This window comes from Podarcis pityusensis, assembly GCF_964106645.2.
Source record: "Podarcis pityusensis genome assembly, chromosome: 16".
NCBI lineage: Eukaryota > Metazoa > Chordata > Lepidosauria > Squamata > Lacertidae > Podarcis > Podarcis pityusensis.
In genome coordinates, this window is record NC_138041.1 from 37,332,919 (window position 1) to 37,348,481 (window position 15,563).

General features: G+C 47.9%; 1 protein-coding gene across 5 annotated transcripts in view; it reads right to left on the reverse strand.

Moving 5' to 3' along the window:
- Positions 1–1,590: 1,590 nt before the first annotated feature.
- Positions 1,591–15,563, reverse strand: part of LOC308465399 (uncharacterized protein) — a gene marked incomplete at its 5' end in the record, with an annotated part of 35,275 nt that continues 21,302 nt past the window's right edge. Inside the window, 2 exons of one of the 5 annotated variants that reach the window (XR_013980396.1) lie at positions 1,591–2,141; positions 13,231–13,341. Coding sequence is in view for 2 of the 5 variants with exons in the window: in XM_080985384.1 (XP_080841510.1) it covers positions 13,282–13,341 (60 nt within the window). Of the gene's footprint in view, positions 2,142–11,592; positions 11,904–13,121; positions 13,342–15,563 lie in introns of those variants that run through there. The other 4 variants (XR_013980397.1, XM_080985385.1, XM_080985384.1 and 1 more) reach the window with 4 other exon arrangements.

Genomic DNA, 15,563 nt, shown 5'->3' on the forward strand with positions numbered 1-15,563 from the left:
TGTTGATGTCACATACGATGTGAAGAGGGAGGCAAGTGAAAGTGGTTTAGAGAAACCAGCCTGCTAGACTGAACGGTGAGGTGTGGCAGGCCAGGACTGGTAGTTCCTCACCCCCGACCCCTAGCTTCTCTGCCCCATTTGCTCTGTGGGCGATTTGATGCCTTGCCAGAGCATTTGCTATGTGTATATACTGAAAGCGCCTATAACTTTATATTGATTGCAGTTACCTCCCATGCCATTTAACGCCCACAACAACCTTGTGAGGTAGGAGAGGCTGAGAGGAAGGGACTGGTGCAATGTCACCCAGTGAGTCTCATGACCAAGCGGGGATTTGGACCCTAGTCTCCCAGGTCCTAGTCCTGCACTCTAACCACTAGACCACGCTGGCCAAAAAAGCACCATCCATTCCACTGCCACCCCAACAGTCACTCAGTGTTCCCTGCCTGTTGAGTATGCACTGTCCTATACTGAGGTGTTTGGGGTTTCCTCCCCACCTTAGGACCCCACCCCCCCAAGTTTCCCATACTTCTCCAACTCTTGAAGTTCCCCCAAACCTCCTGTTGCCTTTTGGCCCCTCTCCTTTGGTTCTTTTGAAAATGGCAGCCATTTTGCGTTATGCTGCATTCATTTTGTGACTGGAGGTCCCCAAAAGTTGGCAATTTGTGCACAACACCATACCAGCATCTCCATCAAGAAGACAAATGACCCAGTTCATTGGACTGGATGCACCTTGAAGGTCAGCAGGTGTGGACTGCAGTTCTAATGGCACTTACCTGTAAGTAAGTCCTATTGCCCTTACTCTTTGGTTCTCTTTGGTCTAGTTTGCTGTGCACTCCTGATGGGACAACCTGGAGTCAACTGCGCCATGTAGAGAACCAGCAAAACTGCCAGTCCTTATCACTTCCGTATGTTTTTACCCATAATTCTGTTCCTGCATTATTTGGCTGGGACACGGGTGGCGCTGTGGGTTAAACGACAGAGCCTAGGGCTTGCTGATCAGAAGGTCAGTGGTTCGAATCCCTGCGATGGGATGAGCTCCTGTTGCTCAGTCCCAGCTCCTGCCAACCTAGCAGTTCGAAAGCACATCAAAGTGCAAGTAGATAAATAGGTACCGCTCCGGCGGGAAGGTAAACGGCGTTTCCGTGCGCTGCTCTGGTTTGCCAGAAGCGGCTTAGTCATGCTGGCCACATGACCCGGAAGCTGTACGCCAGCTCTCTCGGCCAGTAAAGCGAGATGAGCGCCGCAACCCCAGAGTTGGCCACGACTGGACCTAATAGTGAGGGGTCCCTTTACCTTTATTATTCAGCTACTCCTTTAAAAAACTTCTCACAATGCTATCTAAATCCATATTTTAATGTGTATTTAAATGTGCACCTATTCTTAAGATACATAATGAGTGTTGCCTCTCAAAACGTGGATTAAAATGCATGTTTGTTATTATTTAGCTTAGATTGCAGAGAACTGCGTTCCAACATTTGGAGAAAGTGCAAAACCTGGTGGGTTGCTAAATTCAGTCTGCACATTACTCTGAGGTGTGGGTCAGATCATCCCATGTAGGGACTTGCAAAGATTTCATTCCTCAAGCATCACTAGTCATATAACATATATTTGCACCACAGATGATACTACTATATATATGGCGGGGGGGCAGAAAACATGACTATAGAGAGCTACAAGCAATCTCAAGGAGATCTAATGACCAGTCTGGGTAGACAGCAGCAGCCCAGAAGGTACTTTGCTAAGAAGCTGCCATCCGCAGTTCAGTGGTTCACCACACAGTGAACTGTGCACAAATCCCAGCACCTCCAGACAACACCAAGCTTTCCTCCCACACCGCCTGGCGACCAGAATCCATAAAGCGACAGCGTTAACCAGGAGAGCTGCAGGTGGAATCAAACTCACAGAATTTTGTTGCAACTACTTGGTGAGGAAGAAGTTTCGCATACAACGCCTCATTGAGCAGCAACAGCCTGGAAGAAGGAAGCTGGCAACGCTTCATTTGTGCGATGAGAGATCTCAGCAGGTGGACAGGAAAGTGCGGGTGGATGGAGAACATCTTCCAGGAAGCTGAACAAAGGGCTGGTCCTTTGGGCATCGCAAATCACAGCAGGGCTGGAGGACCCATCCATGTCCCTTCAATCCTGAGTGGCAGAATTTAGAAGAGTCAAGACAGAGAAAACCTCCTGTCACACAGCAGCAGGCAAGTGAGAGGAAGCACCAACACTGGTCAAAAGCAGCCAAGGTGAAACTTCTTCAAGAATAAACTCATGGGTAACACATATGTGGCTGTCCCAACCTGATGGTCTTCAGATCTCGGAGCCTAGTAGTGGAGAAGCACAGGTCTGGTGGCTGAATGGAGTCCTCCTAGCCTTTCTCTCTGGCCCCTCAGCACTCTCCCCAGGCCACCCCACCCACCCTCCCCACTGGTCTTGCTTTGCACCCTCCATTATTGCTTTTGCCTGGCTGGAAAAACACTCTTCAACTCTGACAATGCCTCTTTGCCTTGGATGAAGGGGGGAGAGAGGTGTGTGAAGGCTCGGGCTGTAAAACGTTCCTGCTCCTGTTGTGGTCCAACATCTGGGGGCACCAGATTGGGGGCCTCAGAAGTTGCCAAGGGCCCCCCAAAAAAGGCCTCAAGGGCCACATGCAGCCCTCAGGCCAGGAATTGGAACACCCTGCCATAGATATAATTCAGTAATATTGCATCTGGCTACAGGTCTTTGAAATTTCTAGGCTTCTCGAACTGCTAGAAGTGGCATAGGTCTGGACAAAAGCACAGCTCATTATTTCCACATGGTATTTCTTGCCAACGGAAGGAACTCGACTTGCCCTAACCAAAATTGCCCTCTGAGAGCAGGGTAGTCCCGCCTTGTGCTGTGCAATTAATTCTAATATTCCCGTTGTCAGAGCATAATTGCAGTTTCTCTGCTCAGGTAAAGGGGACTATAACAAGGCACCCAGATCCATTCCAGATGTTCTCTCGCTCATTATTAAGAATTAGCTGGGAGCCATTAGCACGCAGAGCCATCCGTGAGGATGCTCAGATGCCATCTGGAAGAGTTCATTGCCACAGCATGTGAGGCAGATGGGAGGTTGTTTGGGAAGCTTGAACTGTAGGATTTTCTTCGTTTAAAAGAAACAAAAAAAGAATGAAAGCGGGAAAGTGTATTAATTATGATTTCATGAGCCTCTACTGCTGTGCTGGGGGAATGAAAATTTATCACAGTTTGAAAGAGGTCAATGACAACTACCAGAGGGTGTGATGTCCTGGTAGAAATTAGAAGAGGAATTCGATTCAGTTCTCACTGACAGCCAAAGTTATCTAAATCCGCACTTTCTTCAGCAACTAGCCACCCTTTGAAATCTGCACTTCCCTGAATTTTGCAATGCAATTCTCCAGCTCAAGTAGTGTGTAAAAATGCATCTACTCATGTAAAGTGTGCATTCCGTGCACATACAGTGGTACCTCAGGTGCAGACGCTTCAGGTTACAGACTCCGCTAACCCAGAAATAGTACCTCAGGTTAAGAACTTTGCTTCAGGATGAGAACAGAAATCACGCGGCAGCAGCGGGAGGCCCCTTTAGCTAAAGTGGTACCTCAGGTTAAGAACAGTTTCAGGTTAAGAACGGACCTCCAGAATGAATTAAGTTCTTAACCCAAGGTACCACTGTATTAGTGAAAATGACACTGCAAAAATGCATTACATTGTGGGGAAATGCTTTGCAAAGATGTTTATATTAGACAAAACAGCATGCACAGATGGGTATATTAGGAGAACTTTTCACTAAAATGCAAAAGAATGAACTGGTGTGGAAATGTGGAGCACCAAGCTTAAGACTGGGCAAAATGAGACACTGAGAGGAACCAGAATTGGCATATTCCTCCATCCCTCCATCCTAGACTGTATCCTCAACAACACAAATGAAACTTGGTCTGCAAGTCAAACTGAAGGAACAAGGAAAGAGCAAGGGCTGCGGAGAGGTTGCCCTGCTTTAGATGTCTTCACAGTGAGTTGTGGAGGGGCAGAGGGAGGGGACACTAGTGGCACAGTTCATGAAGAATTGGCAGCTGCTCTGGGGTCAAGTAGAAGCGGAGGGGCAGGCATCGAGAATAATGGGGCTTTTGAATTCGTGACAAAGGAATGGGATCGGGCTAATAGCTGTTCTCCAAATGACCTGCTGTTCCTTTTTTTTTCTTTTGCCCCATCTCCATCTAAAGCCTGCATAGTTCTCAGCCTCTCCCATTATTCTCTCCTTTCCACCCAAAGAAAGAGGCCAGTTTAGTTTTTCTTCACAAAAAGGTCACAACCAAGCTGGCTGGGCACTGGTCCAGGTTAACCGTCTCAAGCCAGAGTCTAGGAATTGGTTCACATTTATTACATTTTTATCCCTCTCTTCTTTCAAAGAGGTTTTGTGACATGCCTGCACAGTTTTACTCTCACGACGATCCTGTAAAGTCAGGTCCAACTGAAAGACTGTTGTCCAAAGGCACCCAGCAAGCTCTGTGGCTGAGGAGGGGTTTGAACTTGGATCTGTCAGAGATCAGGAGTTGGATTCTTCATCAGGTGACAGAGTCAAGGGTTCTGAAGGGCATCCTGTGCCAGCCCCAGAGACATGGCTATAGCAGTGAACCTGTGGGTCCACCACCTGCTCCCAGAATGAAGGTGTGGCACTGTCTGACTCTGAGGTCCCCACTGTGAAAGACCCTGGAAGACCTGAGCTTCTCCTGCTCTGTCACAGCTGGAAGTTACCGGAGAAGTCTGGAACCCTTTAAGCATCTTGCAACACAACTGGTGTTAATAGTTAGGCTGCACATGGTGTTATCTCTTATGAAAGGGTTCAGTTTAGGCTTGTTCCTTGCTGGAGCAATTTCAGACCTCTGCATTCCCCAAAGATGAGCCTGGCCTTGTCAGACTGCAGGACAGGACAGGACCACTCCCAGTTTATTTCCAACACCTTAACTGCTGCTCCATGTAATGACGACCTAGAAATCCACTTGCTGGCCATGGAATGTTCTGTTGGAGAACCCAGCGCAAAGAAGTTCCACGTTCTGCCATCCATGACCTTCAGGATTTGCTTGGCTCCACTCATAAGCCACCAGTCCGTTATTGACCCAATTTCTGCTGGTTGTGTCTCTCCACTTCCTGGTGGTACCAGCCTAGGACTGGAATGGACCAGAGAGGAAGAGAAGCTCCTTACCAAGTTCAAGAGGACATGAGAAGAAACCAATGACGACCCTGAGACCACCATACTGGGAAATACTCTGCTTGTCAGGAGCAGGTGCCGGGAGCAGGTCAGCAATAACTCACATGGCGTCATTGAAGTTAACTCTTTGTTCAAAGAAGCAAGAAAGCTCAGGAGGCCAGGCCTAGTGAGCACAGCAACTCTTCCCAGTAGATCTTGCCCCAGTGAGACGCGAGGACTGAAGGTCTCCGCCTTCCCACAACTTCCGAAGGCTCCTCCTCCCCCAGGTCCTTCCAAAGCAGTCTGGGACTTTGTCGCCTTGTCTGGCTGTGCTCCACCCTCTTCATATCTTTTCTGGTTCTGTGAATCCAGCGGGGAGGGAAGCTGGTTGCAGCAGGAGGGGGAGCCCCCTGACTTCTGCATCAGCCTGATTCATCTCTGCTTTTTGGCCGCCCTCCTCAACAGCCTCTACCTCTTCCTCTAATCCTGAACTGCTCTCTGCCACAGACTCTCCCATCTCACTAAACCCTGTTACTTCTTAAGCTTCCGACACCTCCTCCTCCCAGTCTGCTCCCTCTTCTCCCTCTGACCATGCATTGTCATCCCACCAGCAGTCCCCTGGCTCTGAGCCTTCTTCCCTTGGGGGTTCCCAAGCTGGTGCCTCCCCCCCCCCCACTCCTCTGCATCCAGCCAGCCCATGACACAGGTTCATGAGACCACCAGCACTTTAGTCCAGCCAAGATCAGACCCAGGAGCAAAGGCAGCAGCAGGCCTGAGTGAAAATGCAGAGCCAGATTTTTGGTTTTTCAAGTTAAGAAGGGAGCTGAGAAAAGTCATTCTGTTGAGAATTTTGACGGGACATTGTGCTCTTTGGAGTAAAGGTAAAGAAACCCTGGACAGTGAAGCCCAGTTGACCATGGGCTGCTACTGCTGCACAGAGGACCAGAATACAGAGAAATGTCATTCACCATCCCGCTGCAGCAGTACCTATTTATCTATTTGCGCTGGTATGCTTTTGAACTGCTAGTTTGGCAGAAGCTGGGTCAGAGTGACAGACAGACCCACGTTACTTCGGAGTAATTTATGTATGGTTGGAAAGAGGCGGGTGGCGCTGTGGTCTAAACCACTGAGCCTCTTGGGCTTGCTGATCAGAAGGTTGGTGGTACGAATCCCTGCAACGGGGTGAGCTTCCGTTGTTCATCCCAGTTCCTGCCAACCTAGCAGTTCGGAAACATGCCCAAAAGTTCAAGTAGATAAATAGGTACCACTCCGGCGGGAAGCTAAACGGCGTTTCCGAGTGCTGCTCTGGTTTTGCCAGAAGCGGCTTAGTCATGTTGGTCACATGTCCCGGAAAAACTGTCTATGGACAAACGCCGGATCCCTCGGCCTGTAAAGCGAGATGAGCACCGCAACCCCAGAGTCGTCTGCAACTGGACTTAACTGTCAGGGGTCCTTTGCCTTTTTTGGTGGGAAGATTTACACTGATCTTGGTGAAGTTTCTAAGGTAGAGGAAACAGCTGACTGTAATATGGGGTTGTTTGCCACACATGGATGAAAGAGAGCCTCTCTTTCAAAAGAAATTAATGAGCTGGGCATTGCGCATTTGTCTCTGGGGCTGCCCTTCAAGATAAAAATCTTTCGGGCTCAGTTTTAGAGACTATAGATGTCTTGGAGTGATATGGGCCTTTATGCTCGATTGCACGTGAGGTGTAATAATGTTACAATCAGTAGATGGTGGCAACAGAGCCTGATCTTGTAACCGTTATTAAACGAGGAGGAAGAAAAGGAAATATGTAGAGATCCACCATACATTTGAAGCACATGATTTCTCCCAAAGAATCCTGGGAGATGTAGTTCTTTAAAGGGTGCTGGGAATTGTAGCTCTGTGAGGGGTAAACTATAGTGCTCAGGCATTGTTCCAATTCAGCAGGAAAAAGCGGGTTTTCCCAGGGAAAGTGGCAGGATAAACAAAAACCTCTCGGATCTGTGCATAGGACAACCAGAAAACTCTCACATATTTGCTTTACGGTCACGTAAAAAGTGGAAATATGGACAAGCCCTAAGTTGAAGAAAAATGCACAGACTGGGGTAAAGTGTCCACAGAAATGGAGGAAGGATAGCGGCTAACAGATTGAGGTTGAATCCTGACAAGACAGAAGTACTGTTTTGGGGGGACAGAAGGCAGCCAGGTGTGGAGGACTCCTTGGTCCTGAATGGTGTAACTGTGCCCCTGAAGGACCAGGTGTGCAGCCTGGGAGTCATTTTGGACTCACAGCTGTCCATGGAGTCGCAGGTCAATTCTGTGTCCAGGGCAGCTGTCTACCAGCTCCATCTGGTACGCAGGCTGAGACCCTACCTGCCCGCAGACTGTCTCTCCAGAGTGGTGCATGCTCTGGTAATCTCCCACTTGGACTACTGCAATGTGCTCTATGTGGGGCTACCTTTGAAAGTGACCCGGAAACTACAACTAATCCAGAATGCGGCAGCTAGACTGTTCACTGGGAGTGGCCGCCGAGACCAGGTAACACCGATCTCGGAAAATCTACATTGGCTTCCAGTACATTTCCGAGCACAATTCAAAGTGTTGGCGCTGACCTTTAAAGCCCTAAATGGCCACGGTCCAGTATACCTGAAGGAGCATCTCCACCCCCATCGTTCTGCCCGGACACTGAGGTCCAGCACCAAGGGCCTTCTGGTGGTTCCCTCGCTGCAAGAAGCCAAGTTACAAGGAACCAGGCAGATGGCCTTTTCGGTAGTGGCACCCGCCCTGTGGAACGCCCTCCCATCAGATGGCAAAGAGAAAAACAACTACCAGACTTTTAGAAGACATCTGAAGGCAGCCCTGTTTAGGGAAGCTTTTAATGTTTGAAGGACTACTGTATTTTAATATTTTGTTGGAAGCCCCCCAGAGTGGCTGGGGAAGCCTAGCCAGATGGGCGGGGTATAAATAATTGTTTGTTTGTTTGTTTGTTTAGTAAAAAATGCATTAATTAATGAAAATTGGTTGGAAAAATGTGTGCGGTAGGACAAATTCACACGAAAATGCCGATGAATTTAGCGAGCCAAAAAAAATAAAAAATAAATCCAAAACCAATGTGAGAATGTGGAGAGCTGAGTTTAAGATTGGCAAAATGAGAAACTGAGGAAAAGCCGAGTGGGATCTGTCATTAGATTAGTTGAGATTCCTGCATTGCAGGGGGTCGGACTAGATGACCCCCAGGGTCCCTTGCAGCTCTGCAGTTCTATGATTCTACCAGGGCAGGGCACTTCCATCAACAAAACTGGCTTTTTCTTGCCTCTTCTGCTCGCTTGACATTTTGGGAGAAATAGTCTTGTCAGAGCATCCTGGCAACAGATAGATGCACACAAATGCTAACCCTCCAGCACGGAAGTGTCCTCATTAGGCGGAACGGTTCTCTCCGCTGAGACCTGAATTACTGATGAGGCAGTCGCCTGGATTTTGGAGAGTTGCAGATGTGGATTTCTCCCTCTGTGATCTCCCCATGGGCTCTCCAGCTCCTCAGCGCCCTTCGCCTTGGGTGGCAGCCATCATCTTTAATCTCCAGCCTGTTATGGGAACAGACTTGTTGACATCCGTCCCCCTCACAACTGGAAAGGAGAGACTAATTAGAACTCGTGAGGAGATATGACACCACATTAGGAGGATTTTGCTGAGGGGGGAAGAAAGGGAGTGAGAGAGAGAGACGGGAGGAAGGGAGAAAGCAGCATATGAACTGTCCTGGGTGTGGTTATTCATCTCTCCAACGCGACAAGCCATTTATCTCTCTCTTTCTGCTTAGGAACAAGAATCCCTGAGAGGAAATTTTGTAAGAGCACCGAGGGAGCACATTAAGGGGAGGATAGCACAAAGCTCATCCATCTGTCAAAGCGAGGGGGTTTGTCAGACGGTGACGCTCGCGACTGAAGGGAATCAAAGTGGCGCTGAATTGGAAAACGGCACACAGGTGGCATTCAGTTGGATTTCCCAGGTTTAAATTTAAAATTGTTGAGGTAAAAAGAGAAATGCATGGGGACCAGCCCCTGACTGGGAGTGTTCGGTCCCAGGCCTCAGATATTCGAATTCATAATATGAAAGGAAATTATGACCTAGCATTTTGCTTCTTTGTGGTTAAACCAGAGAAGCTGTGGGTGACTGGGGTTAGGATCTGTGCCCATTCCCAAAATCATTTAGTGATTCCTTTATCTAATATATTTCTTTGTCACGTTTCACACAGAGAAGAGTGTCTCAAGGTGTCTTCCAGCATAAAAGGCATTGTTGTTGTAGTTTAGTCGTTTAGTCGTGTCCGACTCTTTGTGACCCCATGGACCAGAGCACGCCGGGCACTCCTGTCTTCCACTGCCTCCCGCAGTTTGGTCAGACTCATGCTGGTAGCTTCGAGAACACTGTCCAGCCATCTCGTCCTCTGTCGTCCCCTTCTCCTTGTGCCCTCCATCTTTCCCAACATCAGGGTCTTTTCCAGGGAGTCTTCTCTTCTCATGAGGTGGCCAAAGTATTGGAGCCTCAGCTTCAGGATCTGTCCTTCCAATGAGCACTCAGGGCTGATTTCCTTCAGAATGGATCGGTTTGATCTTCTTGCAGTCCATGGGACTCTCAAGAGTCTCCTCCAGCACCACAATTCAAAAGCATCAATTCTTCGGCGATCAGCCTTCTTTATGGTCCAGCTCTCACTTCCATACATCACTACTGGGAAAACCATAGCTTTAACTATACGGACCTTTGTCGGCAAGGTGATGTCTCTGCTTTTTAAGATGCTGTCTAGGTTTCTCATTGCTTTTCTCCCAAGAAGCAGGCATCCTTAAAAGGCATTAAAACACTTTAAAACAACAACAACAACCAATATAAGACACAATACCTGGACATGCTCATCCTAGATAAATAATCCAATTCTTCCCACCCCACTAAGCGATGGCCAGGAGGCCTGAGGAAACAGAAATGTTTTAACCTGGCACCTAAAGGAAACAATGAAGGCATCAGGTGCACTTCCCTGGAGAGAGCATTCCACAGACAGGGAGTCACCACTGTGAAGGCCTGTTTGTATCTTGACACCACCTGCATGGGAGGTGTTGACCCAAAAATCTGGAGGACACGAGGTTGGCAAAGACTGCTCTACGTCATTATTTCTACAGCTGCTGCTCTTGCGATGAGCTGTCTGTTTTACCACAAAGAAGGTCCACTGTGAAGTCCCCAGCTGGGTGTGACAATATACTGGCCATTAATTGTCCTATTTTTAAGAATGTTCAAACTTCTCACACTGGATCTGTGTACTTAGCTATGCCTCAAAACAGAATCACGCCCTGCTGGTGGACTTCCCAGAGTCATTTCAAGAGTCACTGTGAGAACAGGATGCTGGACTAAGTGGGCCTTTGGCCTGATCCAGAAGGACTCTTCTTAAATTCTAAAATCTGCCTAGATGGTTTGAACAATAATGCTGAATTCCCCACTCTTTATTATCACAGTTTTGCCACTGTGCCATAAGCAAGCCACCATAATCTTTGTCTCAGGCACACACACCTGTCTCAATTGAGGGTTAAATCCCAGCTGGTGTCAAGAGCGGAGAGCTTGTCAGACTCAAACCCGTCAACTGTCCTGATTTAATCGAGACACCCCAGATTTTAGCCCTGCGGCTCTCGCCCTTGACTGTGGCAGCCGCAGCAGGTACTTCCAAATTCCTCAGGCATCTGAGTGAGCAGAGAAGAGTATGCAGCCATGCAAAAGGTGTGACATGTGCCCCATCCTGGCTGGGAGCCAGGTGGCTATGTGGGTGCCCATAGTCCCTGAGTGGCAGCACTGGTACTGGCTAGAGGGCGGCTACCTCTGTCCAGTGTTGGAGCAGAAGGCAGCGGACTCCAGCTCTGGCTCCTGCCACACCTCCTCTCTGTCTCCTGACTGCCTACATTCTTCATAGGCAGCCGGCTTTAAGGGGAGAGTGTGCGCTCTCAGCCTCCAGTAATCCTGTCCTGCTGGGGTGAGATCCTGGCCTTGTTGTGGGTGTCAGGAGTTCAGCCTACACTTGAGTATGACCCTTGCAAAGACACATGCCCAACTGGCATGTTCTTTCCCTCCTGTTCGATCGTTTGGGAGCTTCATAAGCTTTCTTCTGCCCTGAACATCACAGCGACCAACGCCAACTGACACTGGCACACTTAGGGATCCGCAGAGTTTGCGCAACTTGCGTGACAGACCTCAGCAACTCAGCATTTTGGCTAATCTACTTTATTTACATATAAACACACACAGAGCACTGCAACATGGCTCCTTCTCTCTCAAGCATCAGACAGCAAAGAGAAAAGGAACAAACGACAAGAGTCCCACTTCACGGAACACAGTAACACAAACATCCTGTCTCCATCACGGTGGAGTCAAAACATATACCGTCATGTGATAGACAAAAATCCCATGACTGCAATCATGGAGCAGGAATTCTAACAGTGGGTTGGGCAGGATGACCCTCAGGAACCCTCCACTCTGCAGTTCTATGAGTCTAAGATTCTCTTAGCAAAGGATATGCATCCCGATTTCCCTTTGTGGCATGCTGAGGGGTACATGCACTTTTTGTCTTTGTCGGAAACAGATGTCAAGAAGATGTCAAGAAGTTCTGGTTCAAGTCAGGAGCTAATAATGCCTGAGCCTGAACTTAATTCCTTGGTGATTTCATCGACTGCCATGTCATTAACTCCTTCTGTGATCAATGCCATCGCTGCAGGGAGGTATTGGATAAAGAGGGAGAAGTGTCAGATCTTCCTGTGCCACGTTAGGAATCCTGTGGATTGTTACTGGGGTGGATTTTAAAAGAGGCATTCACACAGGCGAGCAGAATGATCAAGGGAGAGCTACCATATGAGCAAGGGTTACAGCATCTGAGGCTTTTGAGTTTAGGAAAAAAAGACTAGAAAGGGAGGAGATGCTGAGGATGTACAACGTTACGCACAATGGAGAGAAAAGGAATTGTTTCTACCTCTCGTGTTAGGACTCTGGGCTAGATACTGAAGCTGAATGTCAGGAGTTTCAGGGCAGATCATAAGAAGTACTCCACACAGCACACAGTTAAAACTGTGGAATTTCTTCCCGGAAGAACTAGTGAGATGGCTGCCAACTTAGACAGCTTAAAACGGGGATTGGGAAAGTTCATGGAGGAGAAGGCTCTTAATGGCTGGCTGCTAGCCATGATGCCCATGACCTGGTTCCACTGTTGCAGGCCATACTACGAGGGAGGTGACTGCTGTTGTGCTCATGTCTTGCCTGTGGGCTTGCCATAGGACCCCACTTGGCCACAGTGAAAACAGGATGCTGGAGAAGATGGGCATTTGGTCTGATCCAGCTGCAGATCCCTTCCTATGTTCTTATCACTGTCCAAACTTCTTGTTTGGCTTACACTCTCTCTCTCTCTTTCATACCTTTGCTCTGAACACACACATACACACACTCCATTTAAAAGCTCACAAATACTTGATCAGATCAAAACGATCATGATCTTGCCCATTCAGTGCATCAAACATGTTAAACCTTAAATAAAAAGCAAAGACAGGGATGACGACATACCCACAGTGTTTTATGAGGAATGGGAGAAGAAAGTTTGTGGTGATAGAATTTTAATGTTCTCCTTCACTACTCACACTGCCGTTTAATAAAAGCAAAGAAGAGCAGTTCCACCCATGGATAAATTTCTGGACACACTCTTTTTTTTCGGTCCCCTTTTCTTTCTTTTTTCTATTGTTCACTGATTGGTAAAATTTGCAAGAAGAGCTCTATAAAGGATATTTTTGGTAACCCACATTCAGGAGTTCATTGCCATTAGATCAAGCTAATTGCCTGCCTTGTATTCCACTTGGCAACTTGTTAAACTAATTGAACAATAGAAGAATATAATGAACTATTATAATGAAGTTTATAATTAGCTGCCTGGAAAGGAACCCAGCATGAAAATATTTAAGATGCAAAAATATTACAGCATATTTAAAAGAGGGGGGAATGGGAAGGGGGGACACTGATAATTGTTTCAACTTGAATTGGAACCAGAGCCTTACTTGGGCTCATCAAGGAGCTCAGTAATGCTGAGCATATCTCTTCATCCCTGATCAGGGATTCATTTTGAGTATTGATGGAACAGGTGGAGGCCGGTCAGCTGAGGTGAATCCCTGGTAAGGATGAAAGGAGAGAGGGGCATTATGGGGAAAGTTATGTGTGTATATATATGCAATTTAAAAAAGTTCAAGTGTGTAAGAAGAGTACTGCTGGATCAGACCAAAGGCTCGTCTAATCCAGATTTCTGTACTCACAGTGACCTACCCCAGAGCTGGCCTTAGGAGTGGGTAAGCTGGGCAGTCACTTGGGGCGAAGAGCTGAGGGGGGCACCAAGCTGAGCTCAGCGACTCTGTTTTTTTAATGTACTGTCTGCAGTGAGCAAGCGTAGCAAAAGTCAAGTGTCTGCAACCATTCAATCACATTCAAACACACACACTGCCTCAAGGTTCTATAGGTTATTGGGATACTAACTGCAAAGATGACCCTCCTTCTTAAAGTATTTTCTTTTTTGATTTCCACTTCGATGTCATTTGCGCTGGGGAAACTGTGGAACACAGCTTTACTTTGAGGAAACATTGCCAAACACTTAGCACTTCAAATACTATTGTTGCTGTTGTTGGCATCTGTCTGTCTCAAGAGACAATACAGTGTGACTCTGAAGCTGAAGTCAAACCACTGGAGAATTACAGCGCTTGCTGCAGCTGCAGAAACTGGTAACTCGTAACTGCTGTGTTCTATGTTGTTTCTGCTGTGTTAAAAAGGTAAAGTTAAAGGACCCCTGGCAGTTAAGCCCAGTTGCACATGACTCTGGGTGGCAGCAACTGTTAAGAGCTTTTTAAAAAGTGGGCTAGACAGACACACACACAGACACACACACACACACACACACACACACACACAGCACCAGGGCTGAATTCTGAGGCTGCCAACAAAGGAACAATCTCCACCCCGCCCACCAAATGGACAGATGGATCAGTAGGTGTGTGAGCTCTTTTTTTACACGCTTCTTTACGGCATGACATTTTGGCAGCCAGGCGGGGTCGTGGGGTTGGCAAGTTTCTCCTGCTTTGCATCTTTCTTTCAAGTCGCCACCTGGCTCCCTCCCTCTCTGTCTGTCTCAAGGGGGATCCAGTCCCTGATACACTCAAACGGAAGAGGCTCTTGCAAGCCAGACGGTCCCAGGTACTGCAGCTGACACACTGAGGCAGGTGAACATGCAATTACTAGAAGGGGAGGTGGGGGGAGAGAGAAAAGGACCAACTTTAGCTAAGGAGAAATGAAGAAAATAACCCAACCCTGTACCATTCAAACCCTTCTCAACAGCATTTATCCTCCGGAGCCAACCAATCATTTTTAGTCGATCTAAGCAGCAAGCCAGAAATTCTGATTGTTCTAGAATGTCACAAGAGAATAACTATGCAAAGTAAAGGTAAAGAACCCCTGACCATTAGGTCCAGTCATGGATGACTCTGGGGTTGCGGCACTCATCTTGCTTTATTGGCCAAGGGAGCCGGTGTACAGTTTCTGGGTCATGTGGCCAGCATGACTAAGCCACTTCTGGTGAAACCAGAGCAGCGCACAGAAACGCCGTTTACCTTCCCGCCGGAGCAGTACCTATTTATCTACTTGCATTTTTTGGCATACTTTTGAACTGATAGGTTGACAGGAGATGGGATTGAGCAACGGGAACTCACCCCATCGCGGGGATTCGAACCGCCGACCTTCTGACCGGCAAGCCCAAGAGGCTCAGTGGATTAGACCACAGCGCCACCCACATCCTGCTGTGTTAACACCTGCTGTGTTAGCAGCACCCAAGTGACCTTCCAGGCAGTGTGTATGGAGGTCCTGGGCTGCCCAGATGACAAGACCCCCATCCAGGCCTTGCTGATATGATCCAAAGGAAAGGAGAGCAATACATTTGGCACCAGCTTGGCTGTAGGAGTTAGAATCATAGAATCATAGAGTTGGAAGAGACCATAAGGGCCATCGAGTCCAACCCCCTGCCAAGCAGGAAACACCATCAGAGCACTCCTGACATATGGTTGTCAAGCCTCTGCTTAAAGACCTCCAAAGAAGGAGACTCCACCACACTCCTTGGCAGCAAATTCCACTGTCAAACAGCTCTTACTGTCAGGAAGTTCTTCCTAATGTTTAGGTGGAATCTTCTTTCTTGTAGTTTGGATCCATTGCTCCGTGTCCGCTTCTCTGGAGCAGCAGAAAACAACCTTTCTCCCTCCTCTATGTGACATCCTTTTATATATTTGAACATGGCTATCATATCACCCCTTAACCTCCTCTTCTCCAGGCTAAACATGCCCAGCTCCCTTAGCCGTTC